At 39.7% G+C, this 27,968-nt stretch overlaps 4 protein-coding genes across 9 annotated transcripts in view; 2 read left to right on the top strand and 2 right to left on the bottom strand.

The window, feature by feature from the left end:
* LOC117790799 (unconventional myosin-XVIIIa) overlaps nucleotides 1-27,603 on the top strand; it is a 40,446-nt gene extending 12,843 nt beyond the window's left edge. For 2 of the 5 annotated variants that reach the window (XM_034630358.1, XM_034630359.1), the window contains 11 exons: nucleotides 1,192-2,102; nucleotides 2,162-2,765; nucleotides 2,833-3,027; nucleotides 15,848-15,982; nucleotides 16,042-16,269; nucleotides 21,871-22,236; nucleotides 22,318-22,596; nucleotides 24,138-25,096; nucleotides 25,158-25,541; nucleotides 25,986-26,144; nucleotides 26,707-27,603. In XM_034630358.1, coding sequence (XP_034486249.1) covers nucleotides 1,192-2,102; nucleotides 2,162-2,765; nucleotides 2,833-3,027; nucleotides 15,848-15,982; nucleotides 16,042-16,269; nucleotides 21,871-22,236; nucleotides 22,318-22,596; nucleotides 24,138-25,096; nucleotides 25,158-25,541; nucleotides 25,986-26,144; nucleotides 26,707-26,911 — 4,425 coding nt within the window. In that variant the 3' untranslated portion in view covers nucleotides 26,912-27,603. Of the gene's footprint in view, nucleotides 1-1,191; nucleotides 2,103-2,161; nucleotides 2,766-2,832; nucleotides 3,028-15,847; nucleotides 15,983-16,041; nucleotides 16,270-17,962; nucleotides 19,848-21,870; nucleotides 22,237-22,317; nucleotides 22,597-24,137; nucleotides 25,097-25,157; nucleotides 25,542-25,985; nucleotides 26,535-26,706 lie in introns of those variants that run through there. The other 3 variants (XM_034630360.1, XM_034630362.1, XM_034630361.1) reach the window with 3 other exon arrangements.
* LOC117791932 (lipase member H) lies at nucleotides 3,673-5,333 on the bottom strand (the record flags this gene model as incomplete). Its single annotated transcript, XM_034631868.1, has 2 exons — nucleotides 3,673-4,962; nucleotides 5,038-5,333. Coding segments are annotated over 2 exons (1,137 nt in total), but the record flags the coding sequence as incomplete, so codon positions are not given.
* On the top strand, nucleotides 11,880-14,323 carry LOC117790821. Its single transcript, XM_034630420.1, has one exon. It carries the CDS (start codon nucleotides 12,268-12,270, stop codon nucleotides 14,023-14,025), a length of 1,758 nt encoding a protein of 585 aa, XP_034486311.1. The 5' UTR covers nucleotides 11,880-12,267; the 3' UTR covers nucleotides 14,026-14,323.
* On the bottom strand, nucleotides 20,151-20,670 carry LOC117790855 (protamine-like). 2 transcript variants are annotated; one of them, XM_034630464.1, is made up of 2 exons: nucleotides 20,349-20,670; nucleotides 20,151-20,288 (listed from the first exon to the last, which is right to left on the bottom strand). In XM_034630464.1, exons 1-2 carry the CDS (start codon nucleotides 20,667-20,669, stop codon nucleotides 20,238-20,240), a joined length of 372 nt encoding a protein of 123 aa, XP_034486355.1. In that variant the 5' UTR covers nucleotide 20,670; the 3' UTR covers nucleotides 20,151-20,237. The 2 variants fall into 2 exon arrangements, with proteins under 2 accessions (XP_034486355.1, XP_034486356.1); XM_034630465.1 differs by having other exon boundaries at nucleotides 20,151-20,285.
* Nucleotides 27,604-27,968: the final 365 nt, after the last annotated feature.

The following is a 27,968-nucleotide window of genomic DNA, read 5'->3' as shown; positions in this document are numbered from 1 at the left end:
TAGCCACTTTACAAGTCAAAATTTTGTTCAATTTCACATGATTTTTTACAAAAAAATGAAATGTCTCAGAATCAAGTTTAAAGTGTTGTTTTATACTAATTACGATGTAAGGAGTTGATTAAAATTAAAACTTGAGATTTAAAATTTTGAATTTTCAAAATTTCAAAGGGGACCTTAGCATCGAAATCGAATCTTGGTCAAAAATAATTAAATTTTTAAATGAACAAAATTTGAATGCAGAATGAATTTAGAGGCCAAATCATGATCAAAATGACATTCCGTTTGAAAATCGGTTCAGTTTTGAACAAGTTATGACAGTTTGAAGTTGGTCAGACTTTGGAGTTAGCCACTTTACAAGTCAAAATTTTTGTTCAATTTCACATGATTTTTTACAAAAAAAATGAAATGTCTCAGAATCAAGTTTAAAGTGTTGTTTTATACTAATTACGATGTAAGGAGTTGATTAAAGTTAAAAACTTGAGATTTAAAATTTGAATTTTCAAAATTTCAAAGGGGGGACCCTTAGCATCGAAATCGAATCTTGGTCAAAAATAATTAAATTTTTTAAATGAACAAAATTTGAATGCAGAATGAATTTAGAGGCCAAATCATGATCAAAATGACATTCCGTTTGAAAATCGGTTCAGTTTTGAACAAGTTATGACAGTTTGAAGTTGGTCAGACTTTGAGTTAGCCACTTTACAAGTCAAAATTTTTGTTCAATTTCACATGATTTTTTACAAAAAAATGAAATGTCTCAGAATCAAGTTTAAAGTGTTGTTTTATACTAATTACGATGTAAGGAGTTGATTAAAATTAAAAACTTGAGATTTAAAATTTTGAATTTTCAAAATTTCAAAGGGGGGACCCTTAGCATCGAAATCGAATCTTGGTCGAAAATAATTAAATTTTCTAAATGAACAAAATTTGAATACAGAATGAATTTAGAGGCCAAATAATGATCGAAATGACATTCCGCTTGAAAATCGGTTTAATTTTGATCAAGTTATGACAGTTTGAACTTGGAGAACTCTTTAACCGTACCGGTACAAACGTTTCGGTATTCGGTTCTTGACAGAGAATTTATTTCGGTAACGGTTTCCCTGTGTTATATATTTATTATTTTATTTTAAAACGTGTAATAACCAGATATATAAATTTGCTAACACGTGTTCCACATTTGACTCACAGGTGCTGCTGCCGGAGCGTCAAAGGGCTGGCAGGCGATTAGCGCAGGAGCATAGCTTTCATATTATGACACGGCTGTTGGCGGGCGCTGCAGGATTGCTGCAGAAGGAGTTGCATTTGGAGAACATCTCGTCAGAGGACAGTCATCCGTTTATATCGCTCTCGCAGAGATTGGAGGATCGGCATCGTGCAGCGAATGATTTTATGCGCACCGTGCAGGCCTTCGAGACTCTGAACATTGATGCAAAGGCTGTGCGGGGTATTTGGAGCATATTGGCGGCCATTTATCATCTGGGCATTGCTGGCATTACGAGAATGGGCACCGGGTCCACTGCTCGCACTCAGTTCGCGAATCCGACGGCAGCTCGCAAGGCGGCCAACCTGTTGGGTGTCAATCTGGAGGATTTATCGTCAGCTGCTTTCGGTTTGACTCAACCAAATGCCAGTGGGGGCAGTTTGAGTCCTTCAAAATCGCCCACTTCGGATGGTGGTCAGGAATGGGCGTGGGAATGCCTGGAAGCGCTCGTCATTGGCCTATACTCCGAGGCCCTGGCTGCTGTTGTGGCTCTAATCAATCGACAGATCTGCACTTCAGCTCATACAATTGCATCGATCATGTTGATCGACACTCCGGGCTTCCAGAATCCAGCCAGCTGTGGTCAACAACTTGGCGCCAATTTGGCCGATTTGCGTCACAATTATCTGCAGGAGCGACTCCAAATGCTTTTCCATCACACAACGCTGGTCGCACCACGCGATCGTTATGCCCAGGAGCTGGTGGAAATCGAAATGGATCATGCTTCCGAGTGCCATCCAGGTCCGTTGATCTCACTGATTGACAAGGCGCCACAGAATCATGTGGTACGCTCCTCCCAGAGAGATCTTCGCGAACACGATCGTCGTGGATTGCTCTGGTGTGTATAATATCTAGGATTACTCAACGTGCAAAGTTTTCATCCATTTCCATTTGCAGGCTATTGGACGAGGAGGCCATCTATCCCAACTCCAATGACGACACATTCCTTGAACGTTTATTCTCACACTATGGCGATCGTGAGCATCACACGCTACTCCGCAAATGTGCCGGTCAGCGGCAGTTTGTGCTGCACCATCTGCAGGGCACTAATCCGGTCTTATATGCCGTCGATGGTTGGGTGCGGCACAGTAGGGAGCATCCCGGCATACGGAATGCAGTGTCGCTGCTACAGGACAGTAGCCGCGAGGAGATTAATCGCCTTTATATTGGCTCACTGACGCGCGGTTCCGGTGCCATGGTCTTTTGCGGCTCCTTTGCTGGCCTCGAGGGCACCCAGTCCCTGCGACGAGTGTCCAGCATTCGTCGATCCTTCACCACGGCGGGCGTCAAACGCAACTCGATTATGCTGCAGGTGAAGTTCACCGTTGACGGCATCATTGACACACTGCGACGAACCGGCACTCACTTTGTGCATTGCTATTTGCTTCAACACAATGCGGGCAAGCACACCAAGTATACTGCAAATGGATCGCCCAGCTCGGCGGCGGGTCAGGCCACCAACGAGGAGGAGCTGGTTAATGTGCCACTGTTAAGGAGTCAGGTAAGTTTATCGAGACTTCTCCAGCTTCGTGGCTTTGTATTTATTTAACTCCTTGCTCCCTTTTCAGCTACGTGGCTCACAAGTTTTGGAGGCAGCTCGTCTACATCGCCTGGGCTTTCCCGAATCTGTGCCATTATTGGAGTTTGTACGTCGCTTCGGCCTGCTAGCTGGCGATCTGGCGAACAGCAAAGATATTAGCGTAGAGCAAATTCTGGCCGTCAATGAGCTAGACGTTGCCAGTTATCGTATTGGTCCAAGTCAGGTAATTCTCCAATTAATTACCATTTACCATTTTCTCGTATTTGTCTTTGCAACATTGTAAGCTAAGTGTAGACATGCAGAACCATTTAGTACATTAAATACAGGTCAACTGAACTCTGTAATTAATGGAACAATGTTTTGTAACGATCGTAGAATGTTTGTATAAGTTATTCAAGAAATCAAATTACGTTCGCGTTTTCTGATAAAAATACGTGCGAATTAAAGACCATCAGAACCGAAGCCAAGAAAGAACTCATATGCTCTATATTTAGACCCTTCGACTATCATCTGTTCCCAAACTAAAAGAATATCTGGCTGATAAGACATTTGAGTTAAATGAAAATGTCATTACCAATCCAAATGTCTATTTTAAGGACATTTTGTTATGTTAATATCTTTTGAGTCGCGTCATTAAAGTCAGTTGATAATAATTAAAATATCTTATTTAATGTTTTTACCATTTAATTTCTTATTCCTTTTCGTTTAATTGTACTCAATTCTTAATTGAGGGGATTTTTTAAAAGCATAAGCAGATAAAAGTATAAAACTATAATATAGATTGATTTAATTAATATATTATATTAAAATTAAAAAGAATTCGTATGAATTAAGTTAAAAATGGAGTTCAAACAGTTGGCAGGAGATCTAGAAGTAGTCGTACGATTTTATTATATTACAAAGTTATGGTAGAGGAACAAGGAACATATCTGAGGTATTGGGATTATTCTTTAAAAATGAGTAGACTCTCAATTTGTGTACTATATCTTTACAGCAAAGCGTGCTCGGGTCAGAGTATTTAGAAGTCAATTACGCTTTCTAAGTTGAGTAAACTATTATTTAATCGTTTTGAATAAATTCACATATCGTACATAGTCTTTTTAATCAATAGTTAAGTTTAATTGATTAAATTATGGACATCAAATTTAAATTAGTCTCTGCCAGGTGAATGGAAAGAGTTATCATATTTGAATTGTAATTGACCTTGACCGTAAAATTAGAAACACCTTAAATTAAAGTAAAGGGTATATTAACTAAATTTTGACTTAGACTATACTAGATTTTTGGTTATGCGTCTCTTTTGCTGCCCGCGTCGCCTCAGATGTGTCTTCGCTTGACGCTTGTCTCCAGAATCCTCGAGGGTATCGGTGGTTGCATGTGAACTTGACCATCGGCGGTGCCGAACGGTGGTTTAGGTCGCGTGCTCAGGTAATAGACACCCTTCTTGGGGATGGCTGGCTCACCGCCCATGAATGCATCGGCGGGGCATGTCAACGTTTTGTGGTTACCCGACTTGCAGCTACAAGTGCCAGACAATATGCTCTTTAGTGAGCTGCAGCGAAGCGCACCAAATAATTTGGGCCGTCGCACAGACTCCGCGAAGTAATAAACGGCCGAGAAGTGATCACAGGCAAAGTCCAATTCGGTGGCAGTGGCGTTCGGACAATGCGTCTGTCCGCGTCCCCAGTTGACCAAGAAGGCAGCCTGGCTGAGTTGATTACCCGTTGGATTACCAAAGAATTTCAAGTCCGTGTGTATGGATTCCACATAGAGTGCATCTGTTGGTGCAAGTCGCTCCGTTGGTCCCAGCGAAAGCTGTGTGAGGCCAGCGGGATCCAGAGCAATGATGGCACCCAGTCGCTCGGGCGGCTTTAACAATTTGCCAGTGAGACCGGCGATGTGGGTGCCCGCACTATGGCCCACTAGATAGATGCTTTCGTAGGGTACGCCAGTGTTGTCGTGGAGAAAGCGAAGGAATTTCGCCAGACTTGTGGCTATCGATTGCAATTGCTTGGACACACGAACGTAGCTAATGTCAATGGCCTGTCGACTCCAGTCCATTATGATGACATTGAAATTGCCACGCGATAGATATGCATCCTTTAAGGCTGCATTGTAGCATGCGCTGCTCTTTCCTGTCCAACCGTGAATTGTGATTCTGAGAATGAGATTGAAATTGAGAGAATCATCATATCACTCGTTCATCACTTTGGTCTCATCATCTTTGACTCACCTGACTGGCCACTTGGCATTGAAATTCGATCTCTTGAGCATATTCACATCACCTGGATGCAGCAATTGGCGCTGTTGAGGATTCAACGGCGTATAGAGATCATATTGAAGTAGACTCGCTTGAGTTACGTGCATTGGGCGATGGAAGAGCGCTTTAGCCAAATCTTCTATCACTTCCGATATGGCTGTATCGCATTTGCCACGCTCATAAGCAAACAGACGTTGGCTCGCAGCGACTGTCAAAATTAACACGAGAATACAGATTACACCTGATAAACGACTTAATGAGAATACAGAACATTGGCACACTCACTTCCAGCTGGGTGGAGCAGGAACAACAACAGAATGTTGAACAACAATTGCATAATTAAAACGAAATAAAAAAAATAAAATCAAAAACCCGAAATAAGATGAAATGAAATGTGATGACTAAACAAGACAAAGCGTCGATTAAAAGTCAGTTAAATTCAGCACAGCTCACTAAAAGATCACGAAATATTTCTGAGCAACAAGAGCGACAATGGCAAACGACAGCGACGCCTCCGACGCGTTACAAGTTCTGAGCTAAAATCTAAACGGACGCTTGGTTAAATACTACTACTACAACTAAGCATAAAGCTAAAGCTTAAAACACAGAGCGCGTGTCGAGCTGAGGACGAGACGATCGATTTACCCAATCATGAGCATGTGGACGTAAGGGCGCCGGCCGGCTTCCAGATTCAGAACCAGCATCAGCTCGCTCGGTCACTGCCATGAGAAGCGCGCATTCAACACAGCAAACTTGTTATACCCTATAGGTAATCATCACTTTGCAAGTGGGTATTTTTAACAGTCTTTTGACCGATTCCGACAAATAAAAAAAAAATTAGAATAACAAAATTGGATGACTACAAAACTGAAAAAATTTGGAAACCAAAACTAGGAAATTTTTAATAACATTCTAAAAAGGATCAGCTATAGATAATCATCACTTTACAAGTGGGCATTTTTAACAGTATTTTGATCGATTCCGACATATAAAAAAAAAATTAGAATAAAAAAATTGGGTGACTGCAAAACTGAAAAAATTTGGAAACCAAAACTTGGAAATTTTAAATAACATTCTTAAAAAGATCAGCTAAAAGCGCACTACACTTCGTCGTACATGCTGTGACTTATAAATATATATCTGAAAATTCGTAGCTACAGACTTCTACATTTAATGAACTAGATTTTCACAATTTTTGCATTCTGTGTATTTGTTTCTCTTTTCTAAATTCTTACATTAGTTTTTTTAAAATTATATTCTTATGATTTTTACTTTTTTTTTTTTTTGTAATTCTAATATTCGAAATTAGCATAAGGTATCATTTTAAACAAGTTTACTTTTTCTTTTTATTGTTCAAGCCTGGGTATCTGCTAGACGGGATTTCGTTTCTCTTTAGCTTTTAAGATTAAGCTGTCGTCTGGTGCCTGTTGATGGGCCTTTTGCAACAGTAGCAGCAGTTGGCAATTTACAACAATTGCAGATACAACTAAGTGCAAGCAAATACTCGAGTACTTGGCTGAGCTTTCCAGCTACTTGTCGGTTTCAATTAGCTTTGCTGCCAACTCACGCAACCTGCGACTACCGTTGTAGTGCTTAACTAATTTTAGCCACATTTCCTCCAAGTTATCTTTAGAATTGCCTTTTATCAACTGGTTGAAACTCAAAATGCTGACTTAACAGAATTTCATCTTTTTCTTGGCATTTCAATTTTAAATTTAGCAGTTCTCTCAGCTTAATAGGTTTTTTTAATAGGCTTTCACTAGCTACAGCCAAGAAGAAATGATGGTTCATTAGTTACTTACCACATTAATTTATGCGCATATATTTGATATATTTTATACCTTATATTTTATTTGAAACTCTTTTATGTAAGCTGTTGGCATGCGATTAATTAATTATAATTGACGAATCATATTGTCATAGGTTAATTGATATAATATTTCAATTTTCTAAATCAATATTAACTTAGAACTTGTAAATTGATCATCATTTATATATAATTGTACGCCAATAATCGTCAGGTGTTATACTTTAAGATAATAACGCCTTTTATTTATATAATTGGCAATTGAATTTTTGTATCATTTTAAGTATGAGTTGATTCACATTTGATTCACTTCGTTTTTGTAGCACATTCAAATATCTTTCAAACCGAATGTCTTTCGATCTGTGTCATAGCGCTTTTCACACTCTTATTCGAGGCCAAGAACCTTGTTAACTAGTCAGGCTAAGTAATTAAGCATACAAAAAGGGATTGTGAGTGATTCGCTGATCTTTTGGCCAAAGATGCTACTAAAATTCGCCATTGGATTGGTTATATTTTCAAAAAGAGAGTGAGATTTTGTGAATGTAACTTAGCGCATATGTTTCTGTATTGTCATAGTCTCTTAAACATGTTCGTTGAGGTATTCAAGTAGGTTCGGGTTCAGCAATAATATCATATGCTCGCATATCGTTGTTTTCCCAACCATTTAGCGGGTCTTCAGTGTCGTAGCATTAATGTGTGACTTGTCTTAACGACTGCGACATTTGAACATTTGACTTGGACATCTCTCGCTTCCTCTTTTTTCCTGCTTTTGTATTGTTGTTATTGTCATTTTCATATAGCCGAAAAAACGTAAACAGTTAACAGATCGTTCAACTCGTGCGTGTCCAACACATCTGAGACGATCATTCGCATAACTGTTACTGTGACAGGATTTACGTTTCGAAAGCAAATAATTATGCTTATTCTTTCAGATTCGATATGAAACGCCATTGATCATTTTTTTTTCAATACTCTTTTCTTAAATAATTAAAGGGTATATAGAGCAAGTGCCAAGCTTAATGTGAACTTAAGGAATTATAAAATGATGGAAGGCCGAAGCACACTGTACCGCAGGGTATCTTTTAGTCGATCAGCAAGAGCTTACATGCCTTACGTAACACTGTTGAGAGTATTACATCACATAACTGTATATTCTTGATAAGGACAACGAACTGCAGCAACAAAATTAATATTTCTTGTAAAAACGGTTTGATTTATCTTAAGAACTTATCTTATATTACGTATTTTTGATGAATAAATATCAAAAAAATATCTTTTTCCCGTATTTACTTGTTGTCTGGTAATTCCTTGATACTTTCAACTCACATGCAAATTTGTATGTTTACAATTATCTGTGAATCTTGACGAGCATATCTTCGTGCTTGGTAAACGATTCTTGTTAAGCTGTCGTCTTATTGTCTGTATGATTTCTTTTTAAGAGGATATTCCAACCCACAATTAATTATAAATTAACCCACAATTACAGATTCAAATCAATTTGCAATTGTAAATACAGCACGCGTCATGTTTTGAATGAAACTTGCTTTTTATTTATTTAAGTATATTTTTTTGGGAATCTGAGTAGACATTTTCGACTTTTGGCTAAAGTTCTCGTCAATGAATTTGTTGCTCAGCATTACTAGGCAATTTTTGAATTGAATTATTTGAGTGCGAAATTTGATTCAGCATAGGCCTGAAAAACCAGTTGCCGGCTTGAGAAGGGAGTGCGTCTACCTCGCAAAAAAGCGCTTTGTTTAAAGACAATAGATTATTCATATGCAGCCAAAGTTGTATGCTCATTAATTCAATCGAGTTTGAATACTGTTTTTGTCTGGATTATAAACAATCTTAAGATCTTTTACAAAATGAAACTGGATATTAACTTCAAGTACCCCTCCTCTGTATATTGATTGAATTTCTAAATAGTTAATTTAAAGCTCGCACACACATATATATATTAATATATATAACTCTTAAACTCGTATTCAAATTAGCACAATTAGAGAATTTAAAATTTGTAAATAAGAAATGAACGCATCGTATACTTTTGTATATTATCATTATATCAATTATTTCTTTATATATCAAGACTTTCTCTTTTTTGCGAGCTTGCAAAGTGATTCTATAAAACTAAGCACGAGTGTTCTCTGGTTACTTCTTGAACCTATTTAAGTATAACTTACTGGTCTCATAACAACAATGTCTCTGGCTTGTGCTTGCTTGGTTGGCTGGTTTTTGATTTCCTGTTCTCAGTCTCAGTCTCAGTTCTCATGCAACTGTGAATCCCTACATAAAGCCGGTAGGTGGTTACAAAAAAAAATAAAAAATAAAAAGAAACAAAATAAAGACTGATCGTAATAAACTTTTGACGTCACTCGTTGCAAGTCCACTTTTTTCATCTTCTCTCTCAGTTTCGTTGTTGTTGTTGTTGTTGTTGTTTCTGTGGCATTTGTTATGACGCTGACAACTTTCACGGTCAAGTTCATCTGCGAAGCTCTCGGTTCCATTGTGGTATAGAATTCCGAGCTGTTGTATTGAGTTGTGTCTGTTGGTTTTGTAATGAGCTCGTCCAGCATCTCTTGGGCCTCTGGGGATTGTGGATTGTGTGTGGATTGTTTGGCTCACAGTCGGGATTTGTAAATGGAAAACGCTGCAGCAAAGCAGGAAAATCAATGTCAACAGACACTCAACAAATGTGGCCAAATAATTCCGCAGTGTGTTTCTCGACTGGTGGCAATACCAGTGCCAGTTATAACAACAACAGCTGGTTTCAAGATAGTTATTACATTGAGATAGTGAACATCTTCGCGGTGATTGCGGTTAGTGAGTTTTGCCGTCTGCTTTTGCTAATCTATGGACTGGGCAGCGGTCTGTGGCTTATTGGACATTGGGGACGACGTGTATGTACCACTCAAATCCAAATCCAATTTCAATCCCATAATCAAGTCTGTGTATTTGAGCCCAACCCAATCGAACCAATCCGCTAGCTTCGAAGCATGCGCCGTTGACTTTCACCAAAAAAAAAAAAAAAAAAAAGTGACGTTGCGTTTGTCCCGCGTTGCGACCCGTTGCAACCTGCACAACAACGCGACAACAGCAATGACAACAACAACAACAACCACATTTGTCCAATGCACATTAAAATTTTTTCCATGCAAACATTTAAAGTGAAATTTCCCAGCGTTCGCTTTCATTAGAAATGAATCGAATCGAAGTTGCCGCGTTGTTGAGGCAGCTTTCAATTGTTGCATAATATATTATTGAGGCGGGTTCTGTCATCAGTTAATGCAACGAATTAACTTTTGGAAATCGGCTCAAGAGAAACACGAAAACTTCATTAGTGCTTTGACATGCAACGCAGTGTCCACTCCAGAGTGGAAAGAGGCGTGACTATAATCAATTTACGCATTAATCTAAACCCGAAGACAGGCCCTTTGGGGGCCAACTCTATGTAAACTAGTTTGCGGTTAATTATGAAACAATAACCAGGAAGCTGCCTACTTATTTCGAAAGAGCTGTGAACTGACCGTTAACTCGAATCGACTGTAATTCAGTTAATTAGTTACAAGACGTGTTTTTTATTGCCTAATTGGAAGACACGAGAGAGTCTGGTTAAGGAACCAACCGACTTCCAGCTGTGTATGCTCAGATGATAATAATATTCGTGATAAGCTGCGATCTGAGACTTTCACGTAATCTGATAACTAATTGCACATCACACTTGCCACTTGAATCATTGATAACGTGAAGTGCAATAAGGAAGATGAGATGAGCTATATAAATCAATAATATGATACCATATTGATTCACAGTTTATCACAATTGTCCCTACGATTTATTAATATATATTTGCATTACCAGAGCGTGAAGCGTAAAGAATTTCATTAACACAGCAAGAGAAAATTTATAAATTTAAAATTGTAATTGAGATATAGCCTTGCTTCATTGAGCTTACATTCGTTTGGATGAACATTCGTTTTAAAGGCCGGTTCTATTGAGTTTTTGACTTGTGTCTGTTTTAATTATTTGTAAGTATATATTTTAATTAAATTATATTGGAACCTTTGATTGTTTATTTCATTATTCTATTGCAATGATGAATGCATCCGTCTAGAAATTGCTTTACTTAAGTGGGCATAAAAAGCGATGACAAAATAATTTTATGGAAATTTGTGAAACTCGCAGAACATGTCAGGTTATATTAAATTTCTGATATTTTGGGAACATCGACTAAAATAAATGTAATTAAATAAGAATGAAAATAATTAGCAAAGTCACTTTGCTTTATAAACTACAAATATTTCGATTGAAAAATGTTATTTTATACTGTAAAGATACTTCATAAAAGCTTCATTTGTATAGGTGGTTGGGATAATAAATCTGAATTATTTGATTGGTGCAATATGCACACATTACCCTAGGACAGTGCAATGAACTGTCAACCTAGACGGAGCCCACGATAACTACAGAATCAACTTACTATGTTTAAATATTTGTCATTGTCATGAATAAGTGTTACATAGACGAACAGTTGAACTTGTGTTGAGACCAATTGCTGGCAATGAATAGTTCAAATGGAAACAGAAATAAGAAGAGTAATAACGACAATGCACTTGTTTCACTTTTCCTCATACAATGCGATGATTGCGACAATGATGATGATGATGATGATGATAATGATGTCTGAGTGTGACCAAGAGTGTTTGTAATGTTGCTAATGAGGCGAATCAACTATATAAATCGAGCATATGTAGACGAAACTGATTGTTGGTGTTTGCAATTAGCATCGAACCTGCAGCTGCAACACGTTGCACACACAACCCCTTAGCCCCTGTCTCTCTCTCTCTCTCTCTCTCTTTAACTGTCTGCTGACTTCGCTTGGTATTGGTTAACCATGACCGTCGTCAATTACGGTAAGCCGCGACCATGTCCACAGCTCTTTGTTGATAAGCCACTTTCGAATGCACAGCAGCGCACTTGGTTGACTGTTGCCGTTGTTGTTGTTGTTGTTGCCGTTGTTGTTGTTATTATTATTGTAGTTGTTGTTGTTGGCTATTTGGCTGCTTGGCTCTTGGCGCTTTGAGCTGTTTGGCCGTTTGGCTGCGTCTGGCGCGCAGCAAGAAATTCAGTTGCGCCGCTGAGCTCAAAGAGAAAACACCATACGAATTACGCGCCAAGCGCCCAGCAGCTGTGAAAGTGTTGGAAGCGCTGGTCAAGTGGCCATAGCCTCGACCAATCGGCCAAAATCGAAAGGAAATTTTACAGCAAAAGAAAAGAGAAAAAAAAGAAGCTTTATATGCACTTTTACTTGTTGTCAGTTTTTACATCATCATCACAACTGATTGATTGTCATTATCAATATCACCATCATCATCTTTATCATCATTATCATCATCATGTATAAGCACACGGTCAAATCGAAGCTCTCACAGGCGCGCAGCACGCCGCCTCTTACAAGCAGCACGGGCACGCCCCAAAAGCAGCCACACGCCCTTGGCGCCGGCAAGAAGTTCTTCTCCCACATACGTCACAAGATCGAGGATAATCTCACACCCAAACTGAGTGGCAAGCTATACTACAAAGGCAGCAAGCACACTCGCTCCATGAGCGCTCTCAGTCTGGTCGACACTGGCGGCTGTGTGGGCGGCAAGTACACGCCCACTGGGACAGTTGCAGGGGCAACAGCTGTGGCAACGTCGGCAGCAGCGGAGACGCCTCTCTTTGCCAGCAGCAATCCGTTAATGATGAGCAGCAGTGCTTGCAGCTACGTGGACAGCGATGATGAGAGTCAGCTGAGCTTGAGTCTGAGTCTCACACAGCAATCGCTGGAGGATGAGATCTTTGCGGAACTGGAGAAGGTTGCACACGATGAGAGTAAACTGAACGAGGTGTTGCAAAGTTTCGATCAAATATTGCAGGAGTATCCCACAGTGGAGGAGCCAGTTCCCCTAGTGCAAGTGGTGTCCATGATTGAGCCGTTGGAGTCAGTGGAGCAGTCGCTACCGCCACCACCAGCACAGTTCTGCGATCGCCAGCTGCTGTCCAAATCGCACAGCACCTTGAGCATGGCCACATCCAGGCGACAGATCTACCAGACACCCGAATTGGCCAACTCGATGCTGTTGCGTCGCAGCAATTCCAGCTCCAATCAACGCTACAATTCGCTCTGTGAGCTGAGTCAACTCAGTGGCAGTGGCAGTCGCATTCCCATTCCCATTTCCAAGCACTCCAGTCTGCGTTGTCTGGAGAAGCACAACGTGGGCAAACAGCAGCAACAACAACAACAGCAACAAGCACAACGTCAACACAAACAACAACGCACTCGTTCCATGTTAACGTTGAGCAGTCGTAGTCACAGCAAGAGTCACAGTAACAGTCACAGTGTGATGACGGTGACAACAGTTGCTGCCACTTTGCCGCCCAAGCGGGCCAACTCGACGCTGGAGCGACGTCAGTTGGTAGTGGCCAAGCCGCCGAGACGTGCCAATTCCACATTGAAGTCAAATGTGCACAGTGATGAGCTGCTGGTCAAGTGTCTGGCCAAGGGTCATGAGCTACTACGCAAGGTGGAGACTCTAAATGGAGGCAAGCCGCGAGCCAGTCGAGGTGTTACCAAGGAACACACACAACAGTTGCGGCACAAGAAGAAGCAGCAACTGCAAAAGCTGCAATATGCCAATGAGGAGAAAGTGCGCAAACCCAAGCTGGAATCGTGTAAGATTATACCGCCTAAACTGGGCGAAACCTCTGACAAGAATCACGAGCTATTGGTTAAAGTGGTGCAACAACAGCAACAGCAGCCGCCCAAGAAGTTGATCAAATCTGTGGAGCAAAGCGCCAATTCGGACTCGGATGATTCGGGACACATAAGCAACACGGTTCTATCATCAGCATCCAATTCGACGAGCAATTCGACAGGCAGCCTCTGTGAATCCGAGGGGGAAACGGATCAGCCAAAGATCAGCTGCTGCAAGCCCAATAAAATAGCACAATTGTTGCAGAAATTCGAGGCCAAATCGAAATGCCAAACCACAAGCTCACAAATGCCAATGGTGGTCACCAAAGTCGCTCAAGTGCAGGCGGTGCGCTGCATACAAACGCAGGTGGAGATCTATCCCACCTATACGAAAGAGGTAACTATGCGGCTGCATTAGTCCGAATCCCCGGCGATTTTCCCCAAATAGAAAAGGGCCTTTCCAATAAATATCTTAACTTATATTCTGTATGCTATGGCTATTGTGTATTATTTAGTTACAACTATTTCTTAACTATTAACTCGAATAAAAATACTACTTAAAAAAACAACTACTCTTTGCTGCCGCTCTCTGTTCTATATTCAACTTTAACACTTGGTTTTGGAGTAGTTTACTGTTTGCCCTGCCCTGCCCTGCCCCGCCCAACCCTGCCCTCATCCGCCCCAAAAAAAAAAGTAAAAAAAAGTTGGCTCAGTCGCAGTTTCACATTGGTTTACTTTCATTTTTGATCTACGTGCGCTGCATAATTAAAAAATTTCGAAATTGTTTCTCGAGAAAAGAGAGAAAAAATAACGTCGCAAATTTGCCCGACGACGACTAGGTTGCTGCCACACCTCGAAAGGTGCGTCCAAACCAAATCCCAAATGCCCTATCCCCAGACTGACTAATTTGTAGTCTTTATGGAGGGTCTCGCTCACTGACTGATGCATTTCTTTGTTTGTTTTATAGAGAGTCGCCTCATGGAAATTGACTTGGCTTTGGTTTTCCTTTTGTTTGTTTACAATTGCCATTTTTTCTGCTTTTCTTGTTTCATTATCTTCACTTTCCCACCTTTTTGCACAGGTGTTCAAATTGGTCGGTGCTCTGGTTTTTTTTCCACCTTGACCTTCACTTCCTTGAATTGATTACATTTCGTTTGAAATCAGCTGGATTTACAGCTGCACTTTGTTCAGCATATTATGCAAAATTTCGATCTTAACAGAATATGAACCTCAATAAGAAGCCTAAAATTATTTAAGCTATAAACATGCATTAATCTAAGCTCAGTCTTAAATAACATCTAGACATGTCTGGAACCTCAGTTTGAAGAAAAACCTAGATTCGATTCCCTTTAATACATAACCTTTGTGTTATAAAAAAAAACCTGTCATATTTACACTGACTTGCAGGTAACAACCTGTCGTCAATTTATTCAAAATGTATTTTGACTAATGCCCAGTCATATAATCAGTTATTTCACTTTCGTATTAATATCACGTTTTTGAGACTGACCAGCTGCTAATGTCAGCACTTAAGAGAGATTTATGAAATCTGAGCCATTATCATTATATTTTAATTCAAGTGATATATTTGCTAAAACAACTTGGATAGTCAAGATCAAGTAATATAGAAGAACTTAATTTCTCACCGTTCTGTAATATTTTTAACGCTGAAATGCGACTGTTAAGATAAATAAATTGTATTTTTTTTCGTAAAATAATTAAAAATTACGTAAAATAATGTTCACTGTTGCTCTGTCAAGAAATTTTAATTGTTATAACTATCAAAAGCAGGAGCTTAGTCGAGATCGGTATTTTCTAATCAAACTTGAACTAAATAATATTTAAATATAATACCAATGATGATAAATATACACCTACCTGTCATAGTTAACTGGATTAAAATACGTTATTTATTAAGAAATAATGTTAGATAATAGAAAATATCCTTTTGATTGATGCACTTTTGATATTTAACTAGACCATACTCTGGTCCACTTGAACTGCAATCACTTAGTGTTGGATGAACTCGACCTGAGAAGAGACTTTACGTTAATGAATACTTATGATAAGTATTTATATTTACTATAGATCATAAGTATAAAATTTCGGATCCATGCAGATGTCGCGTACAAAAGGTCATCTAAATAATTATATCAATCAAGTTGCTTAATTATAAATCTGTGTAAAGGCTGAATGAATTTTGATGCTAATTATTTTGTACATGTTGTATCTCATTGCAGATACTCTTCCGTTCAGGGGTACTCAATGAGTTGGAGGCCAAACGTGATGTGTTGCTCTCGGATCGCATTATCCAGTTGCAGGCCTTCTGTCGTGGCTATTTGGCCCGAAAGAAGATGTCACAACGACGCATTCAGGTGAGTTAAATTTCTGCCAGATTAAGCTATCGGTTAACTCAAATTTTATGGCCATTTAGGAGCTGGCCGTGCGTTGCATTCAACGCAATGTTAAGGCCTTTCTGGCAGTGCGCGATTGGCCCTGGTGGCGTCTCTTGGTTCGTGTGACGCCCCTGTTGAATGTCCATCGTACCGAGGAGCAGCTGAAGATTGCCAATGAGGAGCTACTCATGCTGCGCGCCAAGCTGGAGAAGATCGAATACGATCGCAGCGAAGTCAAGAACGAGAATCAGAAATTGGAAGCCAAGGTAACATTAGTTTGTTTAAAGAATTAAATTGATATTTTTGCGTTAGTATTTTAATTAACATTGCGCCACAGCCGCAGATGACATGACAAGTGGCTGTCTGAGCAAAGTATCTGGGGCGACAAGATTGGGCCAGTTGTACATACTATACATATATATTATGTGTATACATTTCACATTTTCTTGAATGATGCTTTATGTTAGCTCAATGTTCATTATAAACCATAAGCACTTTTATATAAACACGTATACAGTTGTTGCACAGTGGAATAAGTGTAATACTTATAGAGATAATATCTTTGGTCTATTATTATTTCGAATTGCCTGTTTTAAATAACCCTAAGATGAGTCGTACTTTTTTATTGAGATTAACATGTATATAAAAAAACAAAAGACAATTAATTCCATTATTAGAAATAAACATCTTTTGGAAATTCAAAACGAACAAAATATAAATACCTAAAAAAATATCGGATAAATTAGAAGGAAATTAAAAGTAAAGTTAAAATAAAAAACTAACAGTGTTTGCAATAATTATGCCCACTCTTTCTCCATAAGGCGTTGCTTGTATTTTCTTTTAGATACTTGATTTAGTTCGAAACTGAGATCTGGCGATATATCCGCCTCAAGTGTTTGGTTTATTGTAAAATTGTAAAATAAATATAAATAGCTTCTGGGCAATGCGTGAGTCCATTGAACACTGACTGTATGTATGTGTGTATGTTTGTATGTATGTATATACATTTGTACAAGTGTGTATCGCTGGTGCACTTAAGAATAGCGAGTTGTATGTATTTTTAAATGCTCTGAAAGATCATTAATAATACTTTATTGCGCTATTGCTCTCGCTCGAATTCGTCGTATTGTGTTGCAATCTTTGGTTGCACGTTGTTCATTTACATAAGATGCTGTCACGTCAACAGTTGTCTCAATTTATAATATATACGAGTATTTTATACCATCAAAAGGCCCGAGATTATGTCAATATCGAGGCTGACCAATGTTGCAATTCCTTTGCCACTCTCAGATTGCTTTCGCTCTCTCTCTCTCTCTCTCTCTCTCGATGGCTTTTCCACTGTCACACAGTGGGCGGTTTGGCCGATCTAGCAAAATTAATAACTTAACAATTTTTGAATATCCATAACTTTTTTTTATTATTTTCTATTTTTATTAATTTGAGTTTTTTTTACATTTACTACACAATAATTTCAAAAATATAATTTGAGTCAGCATTTTAAGATATCGGTTAATTATTACAAATTTTCAAACAAATTGATTATTTTGGGTTTTTTTTCCTGTATTAAAAAAACAAAAATTAAACCGAATCGAGTCAAAACCAAGAAGTTTCACTCTACGAAACACTAATATAAGGATTACTTTTCTTACTAGTATTAAAAATAATATCAAATCTTTAGACATAACACAAGCGCAGACCACAAACACATTTTTATTAGTTTTTTTATACACTTATTAAAAAAGTAAAGTGTAATTTTACTGTTTTAATTAATTGACTTATGAATGTAGAGAGCAAAAGAAAATGAAAGGTCTATTATGAATAGACAACAATTTTGACGTCAATATATTGAAGAATTTGAAATTTGAATTATTATTCGCTATATTGGGCATTGATTCCACTGTGCGTTAGTGCGATCGCTTTGCCAAAAAGCAGCTGGCCCGGCGAGCTTTTCTGGTCACGCATCGCAAGTGGCCGCCGAGTCCCGATTACATACACTTAGTTGTGAGGCGAACGCTTGAGGCGTCTAACCGTGCCGTACTCGACCGTGCTCCGCCGTGCCGTGTCGCGAGATCCGTATCCGTGTTCTTATTCAAATAGCGAATCTGAATTCGATACGTTTGCGTGCGTGTGTGCGTTTGTAGAACGGTGCCAAATGTGAAAAGAAAAGAAAAAGAGAAGCGAAAAAAAAAAGAAGAAAAACAAAAGCAAAAGCAAAAGCAAATCACGGCAGCATATTGGCAATTTGATGCTTTAAGCCAAAATAAATAGCATTTTGGGTTTAAATTTAAATATTTTTATTTGCAAGCGAGAGCGATCTCAAATTTGTGACAGCACGTTAAACCTACACACAAAGATCCCTCAACGAAAAACACGAAAAACCCAGAGATTGATCCATTGATCGATCTATCTATCGATACTACAACGAAACGAAATTTGAAAATTAATTCCAAAATTGGCTATATACACAAAATTTGCACACGACCAAAAAGAAATTGCATTAACACAGCTTTATTATCCCCCCCCAACCCCTTTGACTAACACGCATCCCCCGCCACCTTCCCCCATCCATATGGCACCACTGGCACCGCCTGTTGATGCAGCAATTGCTGACTGTGCTGACATTGCAGCGTCGCCAGTTGGTCAAAATGAATGTAGAGTAGAGTGTGAATCCGATAAGGATAGCGCAACGTTTATGGCACGCGTCTTGGCCGCCATGAACGGTATTACAAGGAACAACAACAATAGCGGTGGCAGCGGCAGCGGCAGTGGCTCCTCGCTAAGCAACCACAAGCCACCGAAACCACCGAGCAGTCAGGCGCGTAAGCAGCTACGTTTGCTGCCCAAACAACGGGAGCAGAGTCCTGTCCAGTCGCTGAGCAATGGACACACAACCACACGCAACCACACACTGAATACCCACAGTACTCACACCAACCACACCAGCCACAACACCACCTATTCAACACGCACCACCAGCTCGCAGTCGCTTTCAACATCCGGACTGGGTAATGACCAGCGGGAGGATAGTGAAAGCCACTACGAGGTCACGCTGAAACTGCCACTATCAACAGGTGCAACCTCGAATGGAGCAACCTCAGCTTCAGATGCGGCCATGGATCGCCTGCGTCTGTTGACACGTTCGCCAAGTCCAGCTTATTCAATATCCTCACGCTGCTCCACACAGTCGAGTGTCTCACGCTCCTCGCGATTGGAGACGCCACCGCGGCGCGTATTCCCACAGAGCTATACTCGAGGCAGCGGATTGGATGCCTATGAGATGCGGCAGCTGGAGAGCTCTCCTGTGGTTTTCGATGCGAATCTGTCGTTTGTGCTTGGTTGCAAGCGGCAACCAGTGCATCAGACGCTGCGTCCAACGCCATCGTTCGAGGATCCGCGCACCTCGTCCGCCTATCTCAGCGAGAAGATCCAGAACTTTCTCAAGCGCACGGATCATGTGCAGGAGGAATGGACAGCTATGGGACGACGAACGAGACGCCACAACAGCAACAGCAGCACAGCCAGCATGACGGCAGGTGGCAACAACAGTCGCTGCAGCACGCCCGGCAATAGCTCCGCCTACTATGATGACTACGACACCATCTCCCTGATCGAGCGTCAGCGCGAACGCAACAGCATGGAACGCTGTGGTTCCGTAGGACGCACTCGCTCCTCCCAGAACATATTGACCAAGGCATTTCAGCTGTCCAAGCAGCTGCCACACACGCCAACGTCACGTGGCAACTCCATGGTCAGGGAGTCATCGGTGGCCACCTCAACGTCCGCCAGGAATGCAGATGACGATGATCGCACCATACGCGAAGAGGATGACAATGAGCTCGATGAGGTAGTTTCTGTTAATGCTAACCTTGAGCTTGTCGAATATTCGTATACCCTGTATTGATAAAATGTTGCAACAGGGTATATAAAGTGTAGTGTGTATGTTCTGACAAACAATTGATCTAATGATCAAGATGAGCTTTTTTAAAGGAGGTATAATCTGAAGATATCACAGAACAGCCTAGTCAGACCTTTATAACTTATGGAATTTTTGTCATCAATAACGAAAAGAGTTCGGTGGGCCAATTAAGCGAGAATTAGCTGCTCACTACAGCCAAAATTTATCCAAAAAATAGGAACATTTCTCATACATTTTTTCTTATTACTTAATAAAATTTATTCTATATGAATTGTGCTTCAAATCATAATTGTAAAAGTGAATTGGAAATATATGTCACTACAGAATTACACACAAATCTTTCAGCTCTTCACTGCACCTATAATTCTGCTGTAAATAAGTGATCTTAAAAATATTGTAATTGATAATATATGATAATAGTAACTGTACCTGCGGTCGGTACATTTCCTTCTCTTCGTCAGGCATCCGGCACCAGGCGCGAGCTGCTTTTCTGACCAGTTCCTTAGGTTCTAATCCGCAGTGCTTAAGTCGATATTCTCGTATAAAGTTCAGATAGGCATTATTCATAACTGGCCCTGGTTTGCATACTTTTTTCTTCCTTTGAATGCAGCTACGCTTTGATCGTTTGCGTGGCGCACATTTGGCTCTACTTCTTTTTGAAGCGGCCCTCGGTTTCGCCTTTCGCTTTGTCACTGAACAACAAGCCCTGCCGACCATTGTTTCACTGGTAGAAGGACCATTGTTATCCATTTTTGATTAATTTTGTGGCAGGAAAAGTAATTACTTACCTTAAAGTGCAATAAAGTAAAAAAAAAAGTAAATTACAAAATAAGATTTATATTAAAAAAAAAAAATTTACACAAATTTGTACAAGCATTAACTAAAGAATGAAAATATTAAATAAAAAGTTTAAATAATGTAGACTTATAGGTGACAGGAATCTGATAGTCTTCTTATTATTACTAGATTTTCACATCGAATTAGGTACAGGGCATTTTTCGAATCGATCACTTTTTCTTTTAGATTCTTCTGCTTTCCAATTACCAATTTTATTCTATGTGTGGGCAGTTGACATCATTTCCAATGGTCTCTGTCTTATAATGATACAAATATTAAAGACTCTTAAGTAAACATTTGGTAGAAAATTCCATGCTGCGTCGCTGCTGACATTGACAGCGGCTTCCTCCGACTGCGCAACGTCTCGGAAGTTAGCGGTTCACTTCAGATGCTTCAGTACAGTTTATTTATAGATTCCAATACAAAAAAAAAAAGAAAAGAAACATGCGTGAATCATTTAGAATAAATTCTAAACGTAGGACTTGACAGTAAGGGGGAAAATTATATATATTCCATAGCATTTTTCTCTCTTTTCTGATTTTCAGGGGTAACAAAATGATTAAGTATATTTTTAATGCAACTTGTACAGCTGAAATATGGTATATTAAAATATGATATAATTTATGAAGAAAAGGGATTTTTTCAAGTTCACATAATACAAAGAAATATTTTTTTAAAGAGAATATTATTTTTTTCAGATTCGTAAAATATGTAACAATAATAAATTACAAAACAAAAGAAAAACACGAATTTTAGATGAAATATTTGCTGAATTTCACAGGTTTTCCATACAAAGTCGCTGATTAAAAAAGTCTGCATTCAATTTATTAGTTTATAAAAGTAAATTTGTTTTTCTTGTCGATATTTTTTGGGTTGAGGCCATGTAGACAATGAATGGCCCGCTGCTAAACTTAGCATGCCGATAAGATAAATAAATATCTCATCTGTTTATAAATATGCCAACGAAATGAAACTGAAATTGAAATGAAACAAACACAACGCAAAATTTAATATGCGAATTGCAAAGAAATTGGCACATAATAAAACGCAAGGTTGTCAGATCTTGCAATCCTTAACAGATGTATGATTGTTTTGTATGTTTCCACGCTTGCAGTTATCCGAGCTGACTGTGGATCTGGCGGAAGAACGATCCACGGCGCACATTGCCACGGAACGGCTGGAGGCAGAAACTGGTGAACGCTTGAAACTGGAGAAGGAACTCGGAGAGCAACAGTCAAAGGTGAAGAACCTGCAAGAGATGAGCGAGAAGCTGGAAATGGAGCTTATATGTGCCAAGTCCGACTTGAATGGCATCTCTGAGGATGAGGATCCTGAGCATGAGGATGGCGCCGGTGGCGTTTACAAGCTGAAATACGAACGTGTCGCCAGGGAATTGGAGTTTACAAAACGCAGATTGCGAACGCAGCATGAGCATGATCTGGAACAGCTGGTCGGGCTTAAGAAGCAATTGGAAAAGAAGGTGAGTGTATCTTTTAATCAGCGAATCAAACCGAAACAAATATCGGTACTGGGATCGTTAATGAAATTTCCCAATTTACAGCTATCCGATGCCTACGAAGAAGTTGAGGAGCAACGTCAGGTTGTGGGCCAATGGAAACGCAAGGTACAAAAGATGACCAACGAGATGAACGATTTGCGTATGCTGCTCGAGGAGCAGAATGCCCGCAACAATTTGCTGGAAAAGAAGCAGCGCAAATTCGATGCCGAGTGTCAATCTCTGCAGGATGCGTCACGTCAGGAGCGTCAGGCCAAGGAACGCTATGGACGGGAAAAAGATGTGCTGCAAGCTGAGAAGTTTACGCTGGAACAAACGTTGGCGGTGAGTAAACCAGATCGGAATAGTGACTAACTTAGTAGGTGAATCAGCTGGTCAAAGAACACTTGTAGTCAATGTCATTAAAATGTATCTACTGAAGACTTCTAATTAGATCAGACTTTTGTTAATTGGTTTTTGTCAATTAAATATTAAATTTTTTATAATTAACGCACGAATTCGTGAATTAAAGACTGATGACAAATACTGCTGCAGCATATGTTTTGCTAATGAGTTTAACCGATTCTAATCAATATATATGTGTAACAATTATTAAGGTTGTTAAAGTACTTGAATTACAGCATTTTCTATACAGTCAATTTATAATTAGATTTAACTTTCTGGTAAATTTTTTTTTTAGTATTAAATATTTAATTGTTGGTGATTTAATCATAGTCACAATTTAGGCAACAAATGTTTCTGCAACATATGTATTTTGCTAGAAAGTTTAACCGGCTTGCATTTCGAATCGATAAAATAGATATTTTACTTAACATTATTAAATTACTTAGATAAATTAATGGACAATTTTTACTCAGATCTTTTGTTAGTTTATTAATTGTTGTTAATTGCTCAATTGCACGCATGAATTACAAGACACATGTATGTTGCTGCAACTTTTGTGGCTTAGACACATGTTGCTAGAGAGTTTAGCCGGTTAGCGGCTGGGCAACATGCGAGAGCAGGACAGCATGAGTGAGTCAGCTCAACAAATCGGTTTTATAATCAGCTCTGGCAACAACAAGTGGCAGTGGCACATGCAACATTGCGGCAGATACAGATACAGTATCTTAAAAACTCGTTCAGCTTGTTTACCCACGCCGCCTCGTTGCCTGACTGACTGAGAGACTGACTGACTGACTGACTGACAGACAGACAGACAGACAGTGTAGTCTACGTGTGTACAATGGCAATTTGAGGCTACCTGCCCACACCATACACGTATGCATGCGGCATGCACCATGTGGCATGCTCAATACTCAATGCTCTCTCTCGTATGTTCTAAGAAGGTTTTTCCCTCATTTGCGCTCAGTTTGCCACTGAGGTTCTCATGTTTTTATCGGTCTCTGCTCTTTCTTCGCTTTCCTGGCTTTCTTCAGCGATGACTGTGACCGAGTCGAGCAGTGGCTGCAAGAACGTCGACGTCGACGCGCGATAACTGGAGTACACACACACACAGACACACACTCACAGTTCTACGAAAAAAAAGATATTAAAAATATAAATAATAAACGAAGAAGAGAAGAAGAGAGAAAACAGCAACAATAATCATAATAATAAGCAGAAGTTTTGACTGCGGCCGCGTGATAACTGGCCGGACATTCCATTTCCATTCTCATTACCATTACGATTGTCATTCCCATTCCCGTTCCCGTTCTCATACCCATTCCCATGTGTATGGCCTGTGCTCAAGTACAGCCATGAGTCTTAGCGCCACATGTGCAACGCGTCTGTTTGAAGTAGGTTGATTTTTTTTGGAACTGGGTTAAATATTTCATAAAGTTGTACATTAATTGTGTTATGTTGTTGAACTGCTTTTCCCGTAGGATACGCGTCTAGATCTGGAGCTGAAGGAGGAGAAACTGGCATCATTGCAACGCGAACTGGAGGAGATGACATTCGGCGGTGGCACTGAGGAGGAGTTCGCTCAACTGCGACGCTCGAAGAATGAAACGGAGCGGCGAGCAAAGGAACAGGAGGAGGAGCTGGATGAAATGGCGGGTCAAATACAGTTGTTGGAGCAGGCCAAGCTGCGTTTGGAAATGACATTGGAAACGATGCGTAAAGAGGCGCGACGTGAGTCACAGCAGCGTGACGAGGAGCTGGAGGAGGTGCGTGGCAATGGGTATAAGAAGATCAAGGCGCTCGAGTGTCAGCTGGAAACGGAGCACGAGGAGCGTACGCTTCTGTTGCGTGAAAAACATGAACTGGAGCGTCGCCTCTCCTCCATGGAGGATCGTGATCGTGTCGATCGTGATGCTGAGGAGGCGCAGAATCAGAAGCTGCGTCGCGATTTGCGCAAGTACAAGGCACTGCTGAAGGATGCTCAGACACAGCTGGAAAGGCTTAAGGCAGATACGCCTGGCAAGACGCTGATAAGGCAGCTGCGCAATCAGCTGGAGGATGCGGAATCCGCTCGCACGCTGGCTATGAAGGCACGTCAAACGGCGGAGGCTGAGTTGGCCGAGGTGCAAGCCATGTTCGAGGAGTCGCATAGAGCACGCAACGATGCCGAGGAGCGGGCCAACACAGCACACCGGGATCGCGCCGAACTCCAGGCCCAGATCGAGGAGAACGAGGAGGAGCTGGGCGAACTAATGAAAAAGTACAGCGCCACCGTTAAGCAGCTGAATGCGGAGCAAGTTAATGTATCCGAGTTCGAGTTCAAGCTCACCGAACTGGAAGCGGAGCGCAACAATCTTAAGGAGCAGGTGGCCGAGCTGCAGCATCGCCTGGACAATGTCGAGAGTCTGGGCGATCCCACCATAGCGGTCATGTCCAAACGGTGAGTACCACAACAATCCCTTATCCAATTGAGTTGCTCAAAGGTTGCATTTCCTTTTCAGCCTGGAAATGCGCACCAAGGAGCTGGAGTCACGACTGGAACTGGAGCAGGCGACACGCGCTCGTCTCGAAGTACAGGTCAGCCGGCATAAGGAATCGCTGGAGAAGCTGCAGAACGAAGTGACGCAATCGAAGATGCGGGAAATGCAGGGACAGGAAGTGTTGAAGAAATCTCAAAAGAGTTTGCGCGACATGCGCGAAGAATTCCACTCGCTGTCCAGCCGTGAGCAGGAATCATTGACGCGTCGCAAGGACCTGGAGAAAAAAATGGAAGTCATGGAATCTGAGGGTACGGCGCTAAAGAACGATTTGCGTTTGGCGTTGCAGCGCATTGCGGATTTGCAGCAGGCAATGGAGGAGGAGGGCGAGGAAGAGCTCAGTGAGAGGTGAGCATTTGTCTTTAACAGCGAATAATAGCGAAATAAAAATTTGTTTCATTATGTTCCTAAAGGAGTATTAGAAACTAACTGATAAATCATAAACTAGAAAACTCTGAAAGCAAAATTGATTTTTTAAAAATCAAGCAATTTTTAATGACATATTTTTATTGCGTCTTTAGCGCTTTCCTACAAATGTTTAATATTTTGTTTACATGTCAGAGATGCTTAAAATAATCAAATTAACATTTAATTCTGTCTCAACAAATATTTAGAATTAACTCGAATCAATTAGGTTAAATTGTATTGTATTGAAAGTGCAATTTCAATCGAAGTCAGATAAAATAGACCTTCTCTATCCTAATAATAATGAACAAGATTTTTCCGGTGTTATTCCCTGGTCTTTGAGTATTAAAAGTTTGGAGTTGAACTAATCGATATTCATTTTTACAGCGATGAGAGCATCAGCTCGGTGGGCTCCATCAGTGATTTGGAGGAACGTCTGCGACCCGTGCATGTGAAACGGAGTTCACAACAGTCGTTAAACGGCATCGCCACTGCTCCAAGCACGACTCGCACTCTAGTGTGCGAGAAGGACGATAACAGCCCGAGGTACGCTGATAACGAAGTCAACTCAAACAGCAGGCAGCACAAGCACTAAGCATCGTACTAGCACCATACGCAATAACAATAATAGCTCGATATAAATTAATTATACTTATACTTAATATGCATATGTATAACTATCAACTATTGCTATTCTACTATCAACTAGTTAGCTAGCTAGTTAGCTACTTAGCTTGTAAGGTCTGTTGCAATTTGCCGGCTTATCTAATTAACCTGAATTACTTCATACATGCTACAACAACAACAAACCATGCCAACCACATCCAAACCAAACTCTGACCCAAAAACCAAACAACAACATCAAACAACGCCAACCGCCTGCCTCCCATCAACAACAACTAAACAAACTCATAAAAAAAAAACTAAAATGCTTTGTAAATATATTTATGCGTATATGCTTACATATGCGAAAAAAAAAAACAAATACGAAAACAAAAAACAAACACTTCCCGCCTTCCAAAACGCCCATCCAAATGCGCCCCCCTTGTTGTGCGTGCGTATGTGTGTGTGTGTGTGCGTGTAAAACATTAGCTTTTTCTTATTATAGAATAACAGTGACGTCGCCATCGTCGCCACACATACATAAGCTGGCACTGGCGGCCAAAGCCATACCGGACCAAAAGCCGGACATTAAAACTGCAGCAGCTAAGAATTTAAAGGCAGCAACAACATCCACAACATCCACAACAACAACAACAATAACAGCAGCAGCAACAACATTGACAACAGCAAATGGAGTTGATAAGCCCTAGAAACATCTCAATGGCTGCGTGTTTGTTTATTATATATTTTTTTCTTGAATTCTGTAATATTAATTAGTTTTGTTTTTTATTTGATTACTGTTTAGTTCAATATGTTTAACTATTTATTATCGAAATCTAGCTACTTATATAAATATATATTTAAATATAATGAACACAATCTACATATATTTATAAACAAATTCCGTTTCGAATGGAATCGTAGTTAATTTAATTTGCGACAGTCCCTATTTAAACAAAAGTGATTAACATGTTCTATCCTTCTCAAAAAAAAAAAAAAACACATAGAAAACTAACACTAACGTTCGATATACAAACACCTAACTACCTATAGCATATAGACCATTTTTCCTATAGCCAACTTAAACGAAATTAGTTAAACGCGTTTTAAAATCATAGACAAGTATGCGTGTAATAATTAAATTTTTACTAAACTAAATTCAATATTTATATAACAATATTTTACACATACAGCTCATGATAACACTAAGTGCATCCAATATATCCATATAAACATTAGCAACATTTTTCACATAGTAAACACATCATGTATCAAGTATATCATATACAAATACTTATATATTGGAATACGAAACACTTGCTAAATTATTATATCAGAAAATCCAAACTAATATTAAAGAGAAAAAAAAACGACAAATAAATATATTGTTATAAAACCCAAATATCTGTGTTTAATTGGGAAGTTCATTATTTGTTTAAAAATAATCCTCGTCCTAAATTGTTTTTATTTTAATTTTTTATTGATTTCGCTGTCTGTGGCACTCCTGAATATATAAAATATAAAACCTTCAAGATTGAATAAAATGTGTAAAATATTTAACACGAAGGCGAGTCTCGTATATAATTGTAAAACTCTCATTTACTTTCATTGACTGATAATCTAATTTAGTTGTGTCAGGTACTTGGTACTATTGTTTGACTGCGTTTTAAATGTCAGCACTAAAAATGGTAAGCAATCCGTCTCTAAATTTGGCCTAATTGAACCACTTGCACCAGCATTGATTTATTTGTGCAAACACGCAGGCCC

This window comes from Drosophila innubila (assembly GCF_004354385.1).
Source record: "Drosophila innubila isolate TH190305 chromosome 3R unlocalized genomic scaffold, UK_Dinn_1.0 2_E_3R, whole genome shotgun sequence".
Lineage (NCBI taxonomy): Eukaryota > Metazoa > Arthropoda > Insecta > Diptera > Drosophilidae > Drosophila > Drosophila innubila.
This window is presented reverse-complemented; position numbering and strand designations above follow the sequence as displayed.